Source organism: Poecilia formosa, unplaced genomic scaffold, assembly GCF_000485575.1.
Source record: "Poecilia formosa unplaced genomic scaffold, Poecilia_formosa-5.1.2 Scaffold281, whole genome shotgun sequence".
In the NCBI taxonomy this organism is placed as follows: Eukaryota; Metazoa; Chordata; class Actinopteri; order Cyprinodontiformes; family Poeciliidae; genus Poecilia; species Poecilia formosa.
The window spans coordinates 487054-506335 of NW_006800220.1; the positions used below are offsets into that span (position 1 = coordinate 487054).

Here is a 19282-nt window from a genome sequence, read left to right on the forward strand (position 1 = left end):
ACCTCATGGCGGTTCTGACCTCATGGCGGTTCTGACCTCATAGTGGTTCTCCTCTTGTCCCCCAGGCGACCTTCCGTTCTCCACAGAGAAGTGGTCAAAGCCGGGGTCGGAGGTGAAAACCTGGGACGACTGGCTCTCCATGCAGGGCGACCTCTCATCCCGCCTCGACGCCATCGTCAGTGGAGCCAACATGAAGGATTTATGGGCCGACGCCGGCCGGCCCCGACCTGGGGATGATGACCTGAAGCAGTCGCTCTGGAGGGTCTGCAGCGAGTTCTTCTCCAGGCCCCTGACCGTGGCCCTGGGCCTCAGGCTGTTCGGCCTCAGCCCGGCCTCCCGGCCGCTCACCGTCCACCTGGTGGGGGCGGGGCCCGGCGAGACGCTGGCGACCAAGCTGAGCGACTACGACGAGCTGAACCACGTGTTCCCTGGACACCAGGGCATCGAGGTGGTCATGGTGGGGCCCGAGGTGGCGGACGGCCCCGTCCTGAGGCCCCCTCTCCGAGCCTTCGGCCCCAAGCAGAGGGTCTACGTCAGCGCCTACCGGGGCCTCTACCACCACTTCTGGGAGGAGCTGGTGGAGAAGGAGGAGGCGGCCAAACCGGACCTGGTGGTCGGTTTTAATCCAGGTCAGAACCACGGAGTCATCGGGACCAGAACCATAATAAACTCATCAAGATCAACCAGGTGTCAAACTCAAGGCCCGGGGGCCAAATCTGGCCCGCTGTAGCTTTTTATGTGGCCCTTTTGACTCCAGATTACATCATCAAGTCCCTCCAGGTTTTCAGAAATCCACAAAATTAACAAAAATCAACAAATTCCCACATTTTTTCTGATTGAAAATCTTTACAAGTATTTCTAAAGTGGAAACAAAATCTGTGATCTTGATGGCAAAAAGTAAACAAAAACAAAACCAACGGAGGGACTGATCAATGATTATTTAATTTTGAGAAACATTTATTGAATGCTGAAACAAACAGCTATTTATTAATATTTTAACATTTTAATGGGTTTCATTACTACATTCTGACCCAACCGGCCCTTTAAGAACATTCAGATTTTTGATTTGGCCCAAAATGAAAATGATAATATTGATGTTTTAGAACATTTTCCAGTGATATAAAGGTATAATAATTTCAAGAAAATATTTTCAGACATAAATAAACTTAAGATTTTAATGAACATTAAACACTGGAAGGGGAAGACATTTGAAATCTCCAAAATAAATAAACAAAACAACAAATAAACAAATAAAATAAATTATGAACTAAACTGTCCTTAAGATCACTTAGTTGAGACCAAATCACCAGACAGGAGACTTTTATCATCCAATTAGTGGTAAAAATGGAAAGAAATGAGAAAAATACTAAACTTTGCAAATGGAAATTATTGAATTTGTTTCAATTTATCATCCAATTAATCGATTAATTACTTATTGTGACAATCCTCAGTAAGGGAAGCTGCTTTATACGTTGGAACATAAATACAAGGTTTTCTCAGATCTTCTCCACTTCATTCTGAGTTTTCATAAATAATCATTTTTAGTGATTTTTTTAAAATAGTTTTTTGTGGGTCAAAGTGTTTAAAAAATAACTTGTTTTCCCCAGATATCCATCTGCAGTGGATTAGGCCTAAAATATCTGATTAAATAATTTACAGTAATGCAAATTATTTAAGCATTTTTACATAAAACGTGAAAATAAATTTGTTTAGAAATGAGAGTAATTATTTAACTCTATATTTCTAGGTTTTGATGCCAGTCAGGGTCTGGACCAGGGCTGGCTGCCAACCCTTCTGCTCCTCCGCGATTATGAGATTCCCTCCATGTTCACCTCACTGACGTAAGTTTCACTCATTTGGAGCCATAAACACCAGAATTTGATCCAGAAATCAGATGCAGCTAGATAAATATGTAATAAATTCAGGGGTGTCCAAAGTGTGGTCCGGGGGCCATTTGTGGCCCTCTGAACAATTCTGGGCCCAAATTCACATTATTTGCAGTTTTGGTTCCTACAGAAGTCTTTATTACAATTCAAAAAGTAGTCTATGCCATTTAGGAACAATAAATAAATAAATCACCAGTAAAAAGGTCACATCCACCCAGCGGCAAAAAAATGTTCTACATAAAATTCCTCAGTAAAGCATGAAGAGTTGGCATGACAAATAATCTTACTTAATAAAATAATGCGAAGATTAAAGAAAATAAATGCATTTCCAGATTCTCAAGCCGCACTTTCTAGATTTTGATTTGCAAAGAGATGTTAAAAACTAAGCATCATTTTGTTTCTACTTGTTAGAAAGTTGAGGGTGTGTGAATACTTTTGTCCCAGCTGCTGGTCTGTCGTCTCTCTGCAGTGAGACAGATATGACCTACAGTCTGCAAATCCTGCTGGAGCTGGAGATGGACCTGAAGGGCAGTGGAGCCAACCCGTTTGCCTCCCTGAAGCCAGAGGTCGTCGGGTCGACGCCCAACAAGCCTCCTGTCTTCTGCAACTCGCACTACTTCAGCTTCCAGGGTTTACTGGCGACGGCGGAGCTGGAGGAGCCAGAGTCGACCTGAAGGGGGCGCCGGTGGAAAACGTTTGTCATTTCATTTTTATAAATAAAGGGTTATTATGTTATAATCGTAACCGGGCTTTTAATAACTGAAACACTTGAAGGGTTTATAACTTTTAAACCAGGAGCTTCAGGAGTTAAGAAATTTGCATCTATTATCTCAGTTTTGTTGCATTCAAATGAGGCTCAGTAAGATTTGAATATAATGAGTCTGTGAAATACGGTTGAGTTCACTGCAAAAACACAAAAAACTCACCAAGTATTTTAATCTGTGCAAATATTTTAATTTGCTTTAAATACGACAAAACTAACTTAAAAGTAACTTTTCATCTAGATATACAAATCTGTTGTAAGTAAATAATTCCTTAATATTGACAAAAAAAGAATTAGTTCTACCGGTGCTGTTACCTAGCAACCTCAGCCATGTCCAGCGTTACCTAGCATGGTAACTTGGTAAGTTCCAAGTTCTAGTTCCACTGGCAGATTATTTCACTTATAACATGGGAAAAATGTCATAAATTCAATAATCTGCCATTGGAACTAATTCTTTTTCACCAATATTAAGGAATTATCAACCTAAACAAGCTTTTATTTCCTCTTCTTCACTGCAAAAACCAAACCTTACCAAGTATTTTTGGTCTAGTTTGTAGTGCAAAAACATTCAAATCAAATGTCAGTAAGACATAGGATCCTGTTTTAAGTCAGTGATTCTTTATTATTGATTAAAAAAAATGGTTCCACTGGCGGATTATTTCACAAATAACATGGGAAAAAAAATGTCTTGTTATAAATGAAATAATCTGCCAGTGGAAATAGAACTGGGTTGCTAGGCAACGGCTGGGCTTGGCTGGGGTTGCTAGGTAACAGCACCAGTGGAACCAGAACTTTTCATCAGTATTAAGGAGTTATTTACTTAAAATAAGCCTCTACATCTAGCTTAGAAAGTTATTGAAATGTTAGTTTTGTCTTATTTGAAGTGAACTAAGATATTTGCACCAGAAACTAAACCAAAAATACCTGACAGTCACATAAAATTATTCTCTAGCCAAACTTCACAGCTGTTTTTGTCTTTATTCACCAAGTGATGGAGTCCAGGACAGTGAAGTCACAGCTGAACTTTTCTACAGTGACTTAATGGACAGAACCAGGTCTACAATGTAAAGGATGAGGTTCAAAGCGCTTCCCACCGTGACGGCATTCATGTCTGCGTAGGAACATTTGATGCAGGTGTAAGGGTTGTGCCTGTAGCGTCTGTAGCCAAACACGGTCCAGAGGATGACAGCCAGCAGGTACAGCACCACCGCCACCAAGTTGGACACAAACTCCACCAGGTTCAGCCTGAACACCAGCAGACACTGCAGAAGCTTCAGCAGGTTGAGGACGATGATGGCCGCGGTGACCAGGAGGCAAACTCCAAAGATAATGGCGCACAGTATCATCCCGAAAGGTTTGTAGAACCACTCCCCTCTCACAAAATGGTCGACGGCGGCGGTGAGGATCATGCAGGCGACAAATGCCTCCGATATGCGGAGGGTTCCTCTCAGGCTGGACATGTAGCCGCTGCCGAACGCCGTCTTCTGCTTGATGACGTCGACCAGAAAGCACACCGTGGCGACCAGCGAGAAGACGAAGCACAGGATGTTCCCAATGCAGGTGAGGCAGACAAAAACGGCGGCGAAGGCCACCGTGGCGGAGACCACGGAGATGCAGCACACGGCTGTCAGGCCCAGGGTCAGGTCGGCCCAGTTGGGGAGGAAGGCCGCCAGCAGGATGTGCCAGCCTCTGCTCTCCACCACAAGCAGCGCCAAGGGGACGATGATGCACAACACCCAGACGAACTCACACCAAACGCCCCAGGGGGCGACCATCCTGCCTCTGAACAGGACGACGACCAGAGCCAGAGCGCTGGATATCATCTCCACCAGGCGAATAATCCCCTGGAAGCCGGAGAACGGGCCACACATGCTGCCGGGTTTGGGTTTCCAGGTCCTGGAGGTTCTGAGGAAGAAGCTGCGTTTGCTCCAGAACTGAAGGATGAACCGTCGTAATGAAACTCCTCTCACTCCAGCACAGCGGTGCGATATGCTTTGTATTCAAATGTCTGAGTTGGTGCTCAGTTTGCACATGAAAATGATCAAACAGACCTGAACTGTAGTTGGAACGAAGCAAAATGGGACCAACTGTAACTTCAGATCAGAGTTTCTCAAACAGGTTCGGGCCGAGGATCATTTTAACAAACACTCACTTTAACACAACATCTTAATTTACACAACCTGAATGAAAGTTTTAGTCTCTTAACTGACTTATTATCATGAACAGTTCATCTCAGGGCATTTTGAGTAACTTTCATATTGTGAAACTTGTGGTTTCTAAGCTTTCCAATGATGTCAAACACATGGAAATAAAGCTGTTTCTCACTACCAACTGTTGTGTGCATTAATAACATTTAGACCTATTTGTAATTTAGAAGCACATTTAAAGAAAAAAAGATTCATTTTGCCACGGCAGAAACAAAAATTATCTTCTGCAATGTTAAATATAAAAATATACACCCATGTATTTATCTATTGTATTTAATTAATTTAATCATTTTTATTAAATAAAAAAATAATAGTTGTTGAGGTGCAACCAGAGCATCATAAGGAAGCAAAGTCATTATCCCCAAGCTTTGCAAACTGTCAGCTGCAATTAAAATAAACATTTGCCTTAAAAAAATGGAAAGAAGAAAAGGAGTGGGAACTATTTCCCAGAATGCTTAGCGGTGTGTTTTTGTATCCTGAGATGGAAGTGTGTTACATTGATCTGTTCACACTAAGTGCTAACCTAAAAACTCTGTTTATTCAACTCTGACAAAATTAATAAAAAGTTAACACAACTTATTACTGCAAGTTTATCTTTCACAAACTCACACATTTAGCTTCAAAATCTAAAACTCTCAATTTATTTGACTTGCAGAGCAGAAGACAGTAGACCCAACTAAATGCAGCTCAAATGTTTTACAGTGTGGACATGATAAGTTGCAGAGACATGCAGTATTCACCTTATTTATGTTGGAATTACAACACAGCATCTTTGGAAATATTATTAAAAAGAACAGTGGAGCTTTTCTGTACATTCAGGTCAAATGTCTTGACAGACGCACTATAAAAAAAATCGTAACATTTATGTTCGCTTAAAGTCACAGATGCCGAGAAGAGTAAAAATCAGGTCCAATGAAAAGAGGATGAGATTCACATAAGTAAAAAATGCAACCATGAACTGAATGGCCCAAATACAAAAGCTGGGGGGACAGTCGCTGGGCCGTGGATTGTGTCTGAACATGAAAATGGGCCACATGATGGCTGTGAATATGTACAGCACGACTGAGATCACCAGGAAAACAAAGACAAACCTGTCCAGGTTAAAGGGCAAACATTTCTTCAGCTTTTTTAAGATGTTGGTGGCGATGATGAGAGGCAGGATGGGGAAGGGGATGATGTACGCGATGACACAGAAGATCAGCGCTGGCTTGTCTCTGTAACCGGTGAGAGACACAAAGATCATGCAGCTCACGAAGGCCTCCAGAACCTTCCAGAACCCGGGAAGAGCTGCCAGGTAGCTCCCTTTCTTCTTGTCCAGGAACTTGTCCTTCACCACTTCCAGGACGTAGAGGAAGCCACACAGGAAGGCGAACACGCTCACTATCCAGCCGTAGAGGCATTTCAGGCAGGCGTAGAAGTTGGCGTAAGTTATGGCGACGGAGACGGTCATGAGAGAGGAGGACATGGCCATCCCTGTGGTGAAGTCCCCCCAGTCCATGCAGAACATGTTGAGGACTACATCGAGCCCGAACATCTCGATGACGGAGATGATGAGGGTCATGATGGGGCAGAAGGCCCAGGTGAACATGGCGTAGATCCAGTAGGTATGGCTGCTCCCTCCTCTGAACATTCCCAGGACGAAGGTGACCAGACACAGAACGATCTGAGCCATGTGGAGCCCGCCTCGCCCGGACATCAAGCTGGACGGATTAAACACCGCCTTGGACAGCGTGTCCTTAACATCGTCAATAACGCCCATCTTTCCAAGTGTCAGAGAAATGACTTGGTCCTCTCAGGTTGGCTGACGGATAACTTCTCCCTGCAGGGTTTCCTCTCCAGCTCTACTTTCCATGTAGTTGCTTTGGTTTGCATAACATTCATGGAGCAGACTGTGAATAATGAGACTTATCTGCTGCAGCTGATAGGAACACGTCGCCCTAATCATTAAAGCACAACATTTAAAATTACTGGTAGAGTAAAACTGATGTCTTTATACGTTAGGTTTGTATTAAATGTTTTTTTTTTCTTCAACAGAAGTTACATGCTTCCTAATCCAAGCTTTAACTGTTATTAACCACCAATACAATGTTATATTCTATTGTGGAGTGCAAAGTAGAGATCCACAGAACTGAAAATTTGGGCTGATATCAATATCCGATATTACCGTTAAGGCCGATTACCGATAGGTATTTACTGATATATTGTTTCCTAACTTATCAATACCATGAAAACCACCACTGAAACCCCAAAACCCTAAATCCGGAGCTGCGTCACTGTCACATGACCAACCACCACCATATAATAACTTTTTTTATTGAATGTTAATTTTATGTGTTGGAATGTTGTGTTTTTGTGAAACAACATCAAACTAATTGTTTTTATGTTATTTTATGATATCTAATAAGTAAAGAAGAGGAATAAGGCCACTGAGAGAAAAAAAATGAGTATTTCTTCATAGTTTTGATAAAATTTTGAGAAAATGATTTTTCACAATGGCCTTAATCCTCTTCCGTATGTGAGGTTACACATTTTTTATATACAAAAAATTTAATTAATAATAATAATTACGATTCCCCAATACCTACAATTATTTATTGATTTTTAGTCGGGCCGTGATCTTATCATGCGTTTCCGGGGAAGGTAAATAGGAAGCACAAGCGGAAGTTGTTGTCAGTTTGGCTCTGCTAGCATTAGCCACTGTGAAATATGTGTACTTTGCAGCTTTTGAGTGAGTAAACGTTTAAAAATAACTCTGGAGGAGGCCGTCGCTTTGTTAGAGCTTTATCTGGTTGTAATGGTCATCTCCTTTTCCTGGGCTATTTATTTTATATTCGTGTCGAAGCCTTTGGTTGGGAAGACTTAGCTAGCCCGGAGGTTACCAGGATGGCTCGATGACAGCCGAGGGGTCTGGCTGTACACCGGGGAACAGGCTGTGAGCTCTGGGAGCGGAGAGATGGACTTCTCCAAGTTCCTGGATGATGATTTCGATGTGAAGGACTGGGTGAACGGCGCCTTCAAGATGGTGCAGAAGGAGGCTCCGGGGAAAGCGGACACTCATGCAGCAACTCTGGTGATGAAGCTGCAGCTCTTCATCCAGGAGGTCAACAATGCTATCGAGGGTCAGTAACCAGAAAACAGAACATATTCAGATATTATAACCAAACAGCAGTGCCTCAGTAAATGTCTTCGCTGGCTTTAAACTAGCCGGATGTCTAACAGGCCTAGCAGGATTTGCTCAAGTCATGGCTGGATTATTATAGTTTCTATTGAACTTTGACAAATGAAATAAAAGTGTAACAAACTTTAAATATTCTGAAATTAGAGTAGAATAATCTAGTGCAGGTTAAAAGAGTCCAGATGTTGTATTTTTGGTATTTAATCTGGTCCAGATGCATAAAAAGAGCTAAAATCACCCTTTAATAAAGTCTCATCAATCAAATAAAAGTTTCACAAATAATAATCTGAGTTTGCATGAGTAATTTAGTCCAGTTTTGAAGTGTTTGGGCATTGCTGTTTTTAAGCTTAAGTTGTTGAAGTGTGGGTCAGATGTGAGTAAGATGCTGAAATTGCCCTTTATTGAAGCCTCACAGATCAAATGAAGGTTTTTCTAATCACATATTTGGTTTTAAGTATCTGAGAATGAGTGTAGAATAGCTATGAAATGTTTTAAGTTTTGTAGTTTTTAACCTACAGCAGATTAAAGATGCTCAGGTTAGTAAAAAATTAGATGGAATTGCCCTTTACTTCTGATTCTGGAAATGGCTAATCTTCAGCTTCATCACTGCCCTTGGACTAGATTTGCTAGAAAATAGGAACTTGTAATATTACTTATTATTATTATTATGGTTGGAATTATACTGAAACTAATGCTAACGTTGTGTCAGACTGTGTCAGTGGTTTTAACACCCAGTTAGGTTTATTGTTGTGTATGTTAATGACTCGACGGCTGGCTGTTTCTGTGTGCAGAGAGCAGTAATCAGGCGCTGCAGAACATGCCCCGGGTTCTGCGGGACGTGGAGGCGCTGAAGCAGGAGGCGTCCTTCCTGAAGGAGCAGATGGTCCTCGTCAAGGAGGACATAAAGAAGTTTGAGCAGGACACCGTGCAATCCATGCAGGTGTGTGGCAGCTGCTTTAGAAGAAGGCACATGGCAGGCAGAACATAAAGTTGTTTTGAATAAACGATGCGGATCTCACACCCACCAGGTCCTGGTGGAGATAGATCAGGTGAAGAGTCGGATGCAGCTGGCCGCTGAGGCTCTGCAGGAGGCGGATAAATGGAGCACCCTGAGCGCAGACATTGAGGAAACCTTCAAAACTCAGGTGAAAAACCCACTTCTGAATGCTGCTTTCACTTCATCATATGGAGCTTTATGTGATTAGATCCTTTTTGTAAATAACAAATGAGAAATGTATGTAATTAGTGTGTCTTTGTAATACTCCATGTGTCAAACTGAAGGTCCAGGGGCCAAATCTGCTTTTATGTGGCCCTTTAGACTCCAGAGGGACACACAAATAAAACCTTCAAAGTGACAGTTGTGCTTAAATATTGTTTCATCAATCAAATTAAAGCAGTTTTTATCTGTATTCTGCCAAATTACATCAACCCTGCAATTTTTCACAGAAATTCATGCAAAATCTTTTGATTTTTCCATGAATTTTTGCACTAATGCATAATTATGAGTTTATTCTAATTTTATTTATTTATTTTTTTTGCACAAATGGTCAAAAACTTTGGGTTGTTGTGATGCTAACTTCCACCTGCAGAGGGCGATATTTCTTGTACTCCACTGCTGCCTCAGCTTCACTTACAGTCAGATGATAAATACGGCAAGTACTAAAAAGTGACGTTTACTGTCATACATAGGTGGAAATATTGCAAAATTCTTTGCAGATATTTCTAAATTATCACCAGAAAAGCACAAAAACAATTGCAAAATCCTGAAAAATGTGAAAAAATGTTCAATATTTAATTTTAACAAACACTTATTGGATGCAGAGGCAGCTATTAATTTGTTCATTTTATCAGGTGTATATTAATATCAGTTCATGTGTTGTATCAAAGCATCCTGACTCACTCGGTCATGTCCTGTGCTGTCGTTATGCTTCTAGTCTTATCAGACTCGTGTGTTTTCAGGACCTGGAAGTCATTTCATCCAAGCTGACCAGCATGCAGAACAGCCTGGCCATGCTGGTGGACACACCGGACTACTCTGAGAAGTGCGTCCACCTGGAGGCGCTGAAGAACCGCCTGGAGGCCATGGCCAGTCCTCAGATAGTAGCAACCTTCAACTCCATGTCTCTAGGTAACGACCCAGCTCCACCCCTTCCGTCCTCCCCGCAGCATCAACGACACTCACCTGCTCTTCTCCCTGCAGGTCAGGCCAAGGTGTTTGTTAAAGTCTTCACAGAGATCGACAGAATGCCCCAGCTTCTGGCGTACTACTATAAATGTCACAAGGTGTGTTGTCCAGTTCAGGCCTGGGTGTGATTTATCAGGTTACTAAAACAGGTTTAAGTCAAGTAATCCGACTCATTAGTCAGGTTTAGTAACCTGATTTATCAAGTTACTACATCACACCAAGGAATAGGGATGCAAGTTAATGATTAACGAATTAAGGTAAAGTTGATCTTATTGGTCAGCTTGATTGATTGATAATTGGCCATTTTCTTTAAAATCTGAGTTTTCTCTTGTATCAAGAAGGCCGGCTGTCTTCACGTAGCAAAGGGATAGATACACTTTTCATAATATGCGGAATAAAAAAAACATCATCAAATTTTAAAAAATGTGTTGAATTTTAGCATTATCAGCTGTACTAGATACTGATTGAATAAACATTAAAAAACTTAGATATATTTATAAAATATAACAAAAAACAAGAACCTCTTAGATGGCTGAATATAAAAATAAAATATGTAAATTAATACTTAGTTTCCTGTGAACAAACACATGTTAATACGTTAGTACTGTCTGTAGCTTTGCTCTCTAAGGAAAGTTAAAATTCGCTCCATGAAGTGCATGAATTCATGTCAGCCCTGCTTATTGCCATCAGATTTTTTCTCATCACGTTACTGCCCCTCCGCTTTGCTGACGTCACATCCTCACCTTCGTAGCACAACACAAATCTTTGAATGAGAAGCTAACGTTACTCCTCCATGTTGCTCGGCTGAATGAGCGCTATTAAGATGAAACTTAAGACTTAAGCGGCGTTCGTACGAACACCTGGGTTCGTACGAACGCCGCCTGGACGGCGACTCGTCAATATAAGTGTTTATATTTAAAAACAGGAGCGCATAAAGTGCTTTTTACATCTAGTAACGGGCTCTATTTGAACCGTTTCTCTCACATGGTCGCCATGTTGTACCAACTGGCTCGCTTAAGGAAGACCAGCGGCGCCCTCTGCTGGATGGCGGCTAAACTACACCATTAAATAAAGGGAAAAGAGGACGTTTTTAGTTGGTCGATTTGAACTCATTATAATCTAATAAACCATTAATGGACATTTTATTGTAAGTGAATTAATTGTTTGCATCTGTCAGGTTAATAAACACATGATCCATGTGGAATATTGTCTGATTTGCTGTCTGCAGGGCCAGTTGGTGAGCATATGGCAGGATCTCTCTCAGAGCGAGCTCAGCCTGAATCAGCAGCTGTCTGAGTTTTACGACACGTTGCTCTCCACTTGGCACGCGCAGGTGCAGTGGAGCAGCCAGGTGAGACCTGCTGCAGCACCAGGATGATTGGTTTGGACTGAGTGATGATTGGTGCTAAACTGTGTGATGCTAAACCGCACCAGGTGTTTAAGAACCCGTACGAAGTGGTGACGGTTCTGCTGATCCAGACGCTGGGGTCCATGGTGCCGTCCATCCCCGTGTGTCTGAGCAGCGCCATGGAGCGGGCCGCCCAGGAGCAGCGCCTGGACTGCCTGCTGGAGCTCCACCAAACCACCTCCACCTTTGGCCACAGCCTGGAGGCGGCCATGCTCCCACACCTGGGTTCGTACGAACGCTGCCTGGACGGCGACATTCTCTCATGTCACAGCCACAAGCTGCAATTTTTGTCGGTTTTATTTTATGCCATGTGATAAATTGAGGAAAAGTAGCTCATAATTGTGAAATGGAGGATAACTTAAACATTGGTTTCATAATTTGGTTTTTTAAAATCTCAAAAGTGTGGCAGGCACACGTATTCAGCCCCACAAAACACATGAGTTTGATTTAATCTTAAATTTATATACCAAGACAAGAATATTTTATTTTTAATTAAACATTTAGTTAGATCAAAACATAATCACTGCTTATTATAATGGCCTATTTAAAGTCTGGTCTGAGAATCTATGAAAAGACTTGAGAAGTGTTGCAATCCGACTGAACGCATTTCCAAAGATGAACGGCTCACAGAATCTGAATATTTTATAAACTCCTGGGAGCTAAATACAAATTCATTCCAGACTTTTTATATTTTTAGTTATAAAATATTTAAAATTTTGCTCTATTTTGCCTGTTCCTAAATCAATTAAAGCATGATAAAATGAAACGAGCTCAATAATTTCCATTTGCATAATTTATAATTTTTCTCTTTTCTCTATTTCTACCAAAAACTGGATGAGAAAAATGGTCAGTCTGGTGTTTTGGTCTCAATATCCTTTTTTTGAAGGACAGTTTAGTTTAGATTTCATTTTGTTGTTTTGTTTATTTTGGATATTTAAAGTATCTTCCAGTTCCTTTGTTAAATGTTTGTCAGAATTAAAAGTTTATTGATCTCTGAGAATGTGTTCTTATGTTATTATGTCATTAATTTTTATATTAAATCACCTGAAAACAATTTAATATAAAAATATTTTCAAAACATCAGCACTATTGTTTTACTGCAAAACTTCTGGGACGTTTTATCATGCAGTAACATTTATTATTTTGACAGGTTCCATTAAAATCTGAGTAAAATAAAATTGAGGTTGACGGACTGTAAGTGAAAGTGTTGTGAATATTTTGTTCCAGGTGAGAATAACCTGCTGAAGGTGAACGAACTGGTCTGCGCGCTCTACGACCCGTACAAGTCCTACCAGCTGCAGTACGGCGAGCTGGAAGAGGCCTTCCTCCTCATCCAGATCAGCGCCGTTCCTCTGGTCAGACCGCCGCTCAGCCACAGAACCACCAGATAACCAGCCGTCTCTCTGTAACGCTCAGGGCTCTGTGTGTGGTGCTCAGGAACACGGGGAGGTGATCGACTGCGTGGAGGAGCTGAGCCACTCTGTGGGGAAGTTGTTCGGCCTGGCGAGCGGCGCCGTGGAGCGCTGCGTCCGCCTCACCGATGGGCTCGCCGTGTGCGGCCTGCTCAGAGCTCTCAAAGCCCTGTTCACCAAGTAAAGACGCTTTTCTCATTTCCAGCTTCAGTTAGGGCTGGGCGATCAATCTGTTTGATCAGTTAATCAAATGTTTAGTTTTTGAAAATGTAAGTTTTGGAAAATCTGTTATTTTTTTCCACCTACACAGTCATCGGGTTCAAGGTGATGTCAGCACGACCAGGGCGGCCATCTTGTTTGTCATGCCTGTTATACAGCTTCTGTTTGTTTACACTTTGAATTATATGATAAAATATTACAGTTAAACTACATTATTTTCTATTAGAAGTCATAATATTACATGAAAATAGTTGTAGGAACACAGGAATAAAGTCGTATTGTAATATTACCATGAAGATTAAAGTAGTAATCTTATTGAACACAAAAAAGACAAAAAATTACAGAAAATAATTCTTATTATTTTCATTATCTTATTAAAACGACTTTATTCTCATAATATTAAGACGTTTTAGTAAAATTGCGATTTTATTGTGCTAATATTTTGACTTTTAATGTTCTCATAATTAAACTACATTCTTTGCAGACTGGCCTTAATAAAAGCCGCTTTTTGAGAATGTTTTCCATCATTTGAAATTTCTTTCTTAGAAAAGAAAGCAAGAAGAAAATCAATTAAAATCGAACCTGGTGTGAAAAAATCAGAGATTTTATTTTTAAGCCATGTCGCCTAGCTCTAATTTAAATTTATATCAGACATGTTCCTTGGAATAACCCTATTATTCCTTTGAAACTCAGGTATGTGTCAGACTTCTCTACAACGCTCCAGTCGATCAGGAAGAAATGCAGACTTGAGGAGACACCAAGTTCCTCTGCTTTCCAGGAGGACTGGACCTCCTTCCAGAACTCAGTCCGGTGAGTTTGCTTTTAAAACAAAGTTCATCCAAATGGGGATGAAAACGATTGATTGATTTACTTGTCTATTAATTGTTTATTCTATTAAAATTAGCTTAAATCAATAATAATATCCGCTTAAGCCTCCTTTCAGTGTTGTAGTTTGGCCTCCACACAGCAGAGGGCGCCGCTGGTCAATATTGAATCAAAGATGGCGGAGCGAAATCAAAACGGGAAAGAGAAACGGTCCAAATAGGGTCTGGTTTGGGATGTAAAGTCCACTTTATGTTGTTTGGTTTGAAACATGAACCCTGGATAAACTCTTTAATAGCTGCGTGTGACGGAGCGACGTCAGTTTCTCATTCAGAAATGTCTGACGTGCTACGAGTTGAAGGAAAAGTGGAGGGCGAACAGAAAAATAAAGCAAGGTTGATTTATTTATGTTTTTTTGGTAATACAGACAGAATTTCTGTATTCATTGTGTTTCACATATTTAAATGTTTTTTATTTTTCTGTTCAGCAGCCGATTCCTGTTTTGTTATATTTTATAAATGTAAGTTTGTTGATGAGAGGAAATGAAAATTTTCTGTTTATTCAGTCAGTATTTAACACAGCTAAAAATGATGTTAAAATTTAATTATGTTTATTTAAATTCTGCATTCAGCAACAAAATGGCCGCTCATCAGTTAGTCGATCGATGAGATGAAGTTTAGATTAACTCACTAATCGGTAACTTGCACGGGTTTCACAGGATCATCGCCACATGTGGAGAATTGCTGCGACAGTGCGGAGCTTTTGAGCAGCAGCTGTCAAACAAGTGAGAAACGTTCTTCCTGTCATCTGTTTTTATTTAGTTTCTCAAATCGAACCCAGTTTCAGTTTTTAAGAGTAAAAAAATAAAAAAAAAATGCTGCTTATGATCACTGCAGGATCCTGGGCACAGCAGGTAAGTACTTATCGGAGTCTTACAGCCCGCGCAGCCTGGCCGGCATCCAGGAGGCCAGCTCCACTGACAGGAAAAACGCCACTAAAAACCCCTGGCAGGAGTACAACTACCTCCAGAGGGGCAACGTGGCCGAATACAACAACCTGATGGAGATCCTGTTCTCGCTGAAGGTAGGACGCAGGTTGTAGTCGGCACTGAGCGTCTTGCTGCTGATCTTCTGGTAAATAATGACGTGGTGTTGCAGGAAAAAGGGACGGGGAACTCCAGCCTGCTGGCTGAGCCCAGATCAGCTCTGACCAGGCTCAACCAGCAGGCCAACCAGCTGGCCTTCGACTCCGTCTTCCTGCAGATCAAACACCAGCTCTGCCTCGTCTCCAAGATGGAGGTGAGTACGTGTCGGGCTCCCACATGATTTGATTTCAGGTGTTATTGGGTATAATTTTAGCTAGATTTACTTTGGAGTGCTGGGTGTCCTGTTTCTTTAAGTCTGGCCTCCTGTTGCTCTGGTTTAGAGTCAGGACGCTTCTGCTATTGGAGAGAGCTACACTGAAGACCTGCCTACGTTCAGCCTGTCACCACAGGAGTATATCACAAACGTAAGATTATGTCTTCATTTAAAACTGTCTGTGATTCAAAGTTGATTTAATTTCAAAGGGGATTCAAGGAAAAATGAAGTTTATCACATTACAACTTGTCCTGTCATGATAACAGGTTTTGCTGGATGATGAATTGTTCCAGAAGTTATCGCAATAAATTTCCATAAATAAGCTAAAAAAAAGTATGAGATTAATCTCAGACATTTTCTAGCAAAAACAAGGAAATGTGAGTTTGAAAAGTGAAAAAACTCTGAAAATTTCAGGTTCATCTCAGAAATTTTCCAGAAAAAATATTGGAAAATTTTGAGTTTGAATCGTTGAAAATCAGCGAGAGAAAACTCTGACATTTTTATATCAACCTCAGAAATTTTCTAGGAAATTTTAAAAAGTGGGAAATTTTTTCACTTTTTTTTTTGTAGAAAATTTCAGAGTTTTGTGGCTGAAATTTACTCCGTTTTTCCGCCTGTGTGTTTCTCTGTTTGGGCTGTAATACGTCGTTATACATGAGGAATTGATTGATGTAATGTAGCAGCTTTGATTTGATGGATGAAATAATATTTTAGTGCAAAACTCGATTGGACCACTGGAGCCTAGATGGAGGCGTAAAAAGGCTGTTTTTGTTTATCCGGCTCAAGCGACTCTCTCTCCTCTCCAGATTGGACAGTACCTCATGTCTCTGCCTCTCCACCTGGAGCCCTTTGTGACCCAGGAGGACCCGGCACTAGAGATGGCCTTACATGCTGGGAAGCTGCCGTTCCCTCCAGAGCAGGGTACGTCACCTCTTCCTCATTTTAGTCTGCTGTATTTATACTGCTCCATTTCTGCATGACGAGATGGTCACATCAGATCTTCATCACTTTATCAAAGCTTTTCTCTTAATAAAACGTTTTTCTTGCAATTTCATGACTTTCTTCTGGTAATATAACGACGTTAGTCTCAGTTTAAAAAAATAAATCTCAGTTTACGTTCAGAGTCTAAGTGGATGCGTGTCAGGAGCGCGGTGCATTGTTAAAGCATTTAAACGTTTTGAGCGTTCAACACTGGAGTTCAAAAATCTGAACTTTTGTCTCTGGATGCAGAGGATCAACCAATCAGAGGCTCTGCTATGTAACGCAGTGGCCTGTAGGTGGTGTCCTGCCAGGACATGCAGGTTAGCAGGCCATCAAACTGGGCTCTGGTGAGACGGCGACCTTTGTCGGCGCCCAGTTAGCTTGTCAAACTCACAACATCTCTGAATTATCTGGTAAATTCAAACACGCGCCTGACAGCAGCATTTTGTTGATTTCAGTAAATAAAACCTCGATACTCTCAGTTTTAGATCCTCCATTGTTGAAAGTAACCAGAAGAGGAATAAAAGGCGAGAGGCTCCAACGTGTTATCAGCTGTCACCGTAGTTTGTTCAATAGAAACGGAACATAAAATGTTCAGCAAAGACATCTGAGCCTCTGTTACGACTGCAGAATCTTTCACTACATAATGATTTGGTTCCACTCTCTCAATTTTATGCATCATTGTACAAACAGGCCGGGTACGGAAGACAGCGGCTCATCGCAACGCGAGTCTAGAGCGATTTTGACGCAGGTCTTGAGGAAAATGTGAAGCGTCTGACTTCAAAGTGCAAACACATCCAGCTCGAAGCGTCGGAGGCGGTTTTTATGTGTGAAACTCGTTGGGTGTGAACGCAGCATCGTACTCCATCGCAGGTCTTCAGTACTAACAGAAACTTTTCCCCTTGTTGTCTCAGGCGATGACCTTCCTGAGTTGGACAACACAGCTGACTACTGGCTGGGCTCCATCGCCAGGGCAACCATGCAGACCTACTGCGACGCCATCTTGCTCATCCCCCGTCTCTCCCCTCACTCCACCAAACAGCTGGCCACAGATATCGGTACGGAGACCGGGAAACGCCTCCAGGTTCTGTTGGTTCTGTCGTTGTGTGTGGAATCATTTGGGTTTGTCTCCCTCAGAGTATCTGAGCAACGTGATGGACGCTCTGGGCCTGCAGCCGTCCCGCACGCTGCAGCACATCGTCACGCTGCTGAGAGCCAAACCTGAAGACTACCGGCAGACGGCCAAGCTGCTGCCGCGCCGCCTGGCGTCCAGCCTGGCCGCGCTGCGCGCCATCGACTACTAGCCGCTCTGACGGACTCCCCCCGCTGGAAGAGATGTGAATGACGGCTGTTTTACATGTTACGCTTCTGTGATTGGGTCTTTGCTGTCATCATTCTTTGTGTTTTGCAGCATTTTGGGTTTTTGTTCATTTTGGAGCAGAAGAAACTGAAATCAGAATGTTTTCGACATTCTTTCCCAAGTTTTACCGGTAAATCTGCCTTCAGTTTAAGCCAAAATCTGATATTTATATATTCATATTTTGCCTAATTTATGCATCTATAAGAGAGTAAATTCTCTATGATCCATATATGTAATTAACTATTCCATACTGATAATTGATCTGGGGGATGAAGATATTCAGAGGAGGCATTTCTGTTGTTTTTTATTAAATCAGTCTCATGTTTTGCTAAAACATAATTAGTATATATTTCTGTTTTGCTTGGGCTGATTCATGATTGTCTCTATTTTGGATAGCAAGGGTCTTTTGTATTGTGAAAATCTGTATTATAAAAATCGGATGACACTATAATGAAGCCTTGATGTTTGTTTTTACAAGCTTAATGTAAACTTTGCTCTGTTTCAATGTTTTTATAACTGTTGGAAAATGTGTGTACAGAGCTGGAAAAAAGTTTCTGCCTACCTGGGTTCATGTAAAAATATTCTCCACTTTAAGTCGCAGATTAACTTTGATTAAACTTTATTAATTTCATTTTAATATTTTTAGTTCCAGTTCCCCATCTGAGCATCTAAGTCTGAATCTCTACAGGCCTAAATTAAGGTCAAAGTTCAGAATACAAGAATAAAACAAACTGCACTGCAATTAAATATCAAAAATAATAACAAAACTGCTAATCTCAAAAATAACTGTTTTATAGAAGATCTCTGCAGAGGGAAAACTCACATCAGTTTCTTGTCTCATTTAGAGCAGATGCATTTAAAGTTTATCCAAAATGTATTTTTCAAAGTTGTTAAATTTGTAGGAATATTTCATAATTTACTGTTTATTTGAGTGAAGTAATTCCACAAAGCATCAACCTTCAAATTACTGTTACATTTTTATTTTCACTTTAAATAATCACTAAAGTATCTAGGGGTTTACATAACTTTTAGGAAAAGTTACTTTAGTTACTCTGTACTTTTAACTTTTATTTTACTAATTTTATTATGAATTATCGATAATCTTGAGTTAAATTTCTGGACACTCTACCAATTCCCTGAATGAAAAACATTTTTAACTAAAAAACGCACCAAACACACATTTATATTGCAGTGATACTTCGTGTTTGTTCACAATCTTTGTAGTTTTATTTTCTGTCTGTAGAAAAATCACTAAAACTACCAAAACCTCTTAAGTTACATTGGAAAAAATTATGTGGAAAAGTATATCTTATGTTTGAGTTTATTATTTTGTAATTATATTTGTTTATCTGTATGTTTTTATATATAATTTTGTCTTTAAAATATCAACATTTGCGCATAACTTTCTATTTTTGTCGGGAATGACATCAGTTTTATACATTAAATCAGATGCTATGATATTGATCAATACTCAAACAGCATTTTTACAAAATACTGTCGTTTTTA

General features: G+C 40.8%; 4 protein-coding genes across 5 annotated transcripts in view; 2 read left to right on the forward strand and 2 right to left on the reverse strand.

Moving 5' to 3' along the window:
* LOC103151419 (putative protein MSS51 homolog, mitochondrial) overlaps positions 1–3727 on the forward strand; it is a 37172-nt gene extending 33445 nt beyond the window's left edge. The window contains exons 4-7 of one of the 2 annotated variants that reach the window (XM_007571461.2): positions 66–629; positions 1748–1841; positions 2356–2580; positions 3639–3727. In XM_007571461.2, coding sequence (XP_007571523.1) covers positions 66–629; positions 1748–1841; positions 2356–2560 — 863 coding nt within the window. In that variant the 3' untranslated portion in view covers positions 2561–2580; positions 3639–3727. Of the gene's footprint in view, positions 1–65; positions 630–1747; positions 1842–2355; positions 2631–3638 lie in introns of those variants that run through there. The other variant, XM_007571459.2, reaches the window with a different exon arrangement.
* On the reverse strand, positions 3458–5022 carry LOC107838582 (myeloid-associated differentiation marker-like). Its single transcript, XM_016681437.1, has one exon. It carries the CDS (start codon positions 4518–4520, stop codon positions 3678–3680), a length of 843 nt encoding a protein of 280 aa, XP_016536923.1. The 5' UTR covers positions 4521–5022; the 3' UTR covers positions 3458–3677.
* A 696-nt stretch (positions 5023–5718) lies between these two features.
* Positions 5719–6615, reverse strand: LOC107838573 (myeloid-associated differentiation marker-like protein 2). Its single transcript, XM_016681419.1, has one exon. The coding sequence runs from the start codon at positions 6613–6615 to the stop codon at positions 5719–5721; it is 897 nt and encodes a 298-aa protein (XP_016536905.1).
* An 868-nt stretch (positions 6616–7483) lies between these two features.
* LOC103151420 (conserved oligomeric Golgi complex subunit 7-like) lies at positions 7484–18407 on the forward strand. The gene is made up of 17 exons (XM_007571462.2): positions 7484–7975; positions 8823–8971; positions 9060–9176; positions 9991–10159; positions 10232–10314; positions 11445–11567; positions 11651–11849; positions 12852–12979; positions 13062–13216; positions 13949–14065; positions 14796–14861; positions 14974–15160; positions 15235–15375; positions 15503–15586; positions 16242–16356; positions 17331–17474; positions 17554–18407. Exons 1-17 carry the CDS (start codon positions 7810–7812, stop codon positions 17718–17720), a joined length of 2310 nt encoding a protein of 769 aa, XP_007571524.1. The 5' UTR covers positions 7484–7809; the 3' UTR covers positions 17721–18407.
* The last annotated feature ends 875 nt before the right edge of the window (positions 18408–19282 follow it).

Coding starts and splice junctions, on each gene's coding strand:
- LOC107838582 (XM_016681437.1), bottom strand. CDS start 4,520: ATGTGTGGCCCGTTCTCCGGCTTCCAGGGGATTATTCGCCTGGTGGAG.
- LOC107838573 (XM_016681419.1), bottom strand. CDS start 6,615: ATGGGCGTTATTGACGATGTTAAGGACACGCTGTCCAAGGCGGTGTTT.
- LOC103151420 (XM_007571462.2), top strand. CDS start 7,810: ATGGACTTCTCCAAGTTCCTGGATGATGATTTCGATGTGAAGGACTGG. Junction 11,850..12,851: donor GGCCATGCTCCCACACCTGG/GTTCGTACGAAC, acceptor ATTTTGTTCCAG/GTGAGAATAACCTGCTGAAG. Junction 13,217..13,948: donor CTCAAAGCCCTGTTCACCAA/GTAAAGACGCTT, acceptor TTTGAAACTCAG/GTATGTGTCAGACTTCTCTA.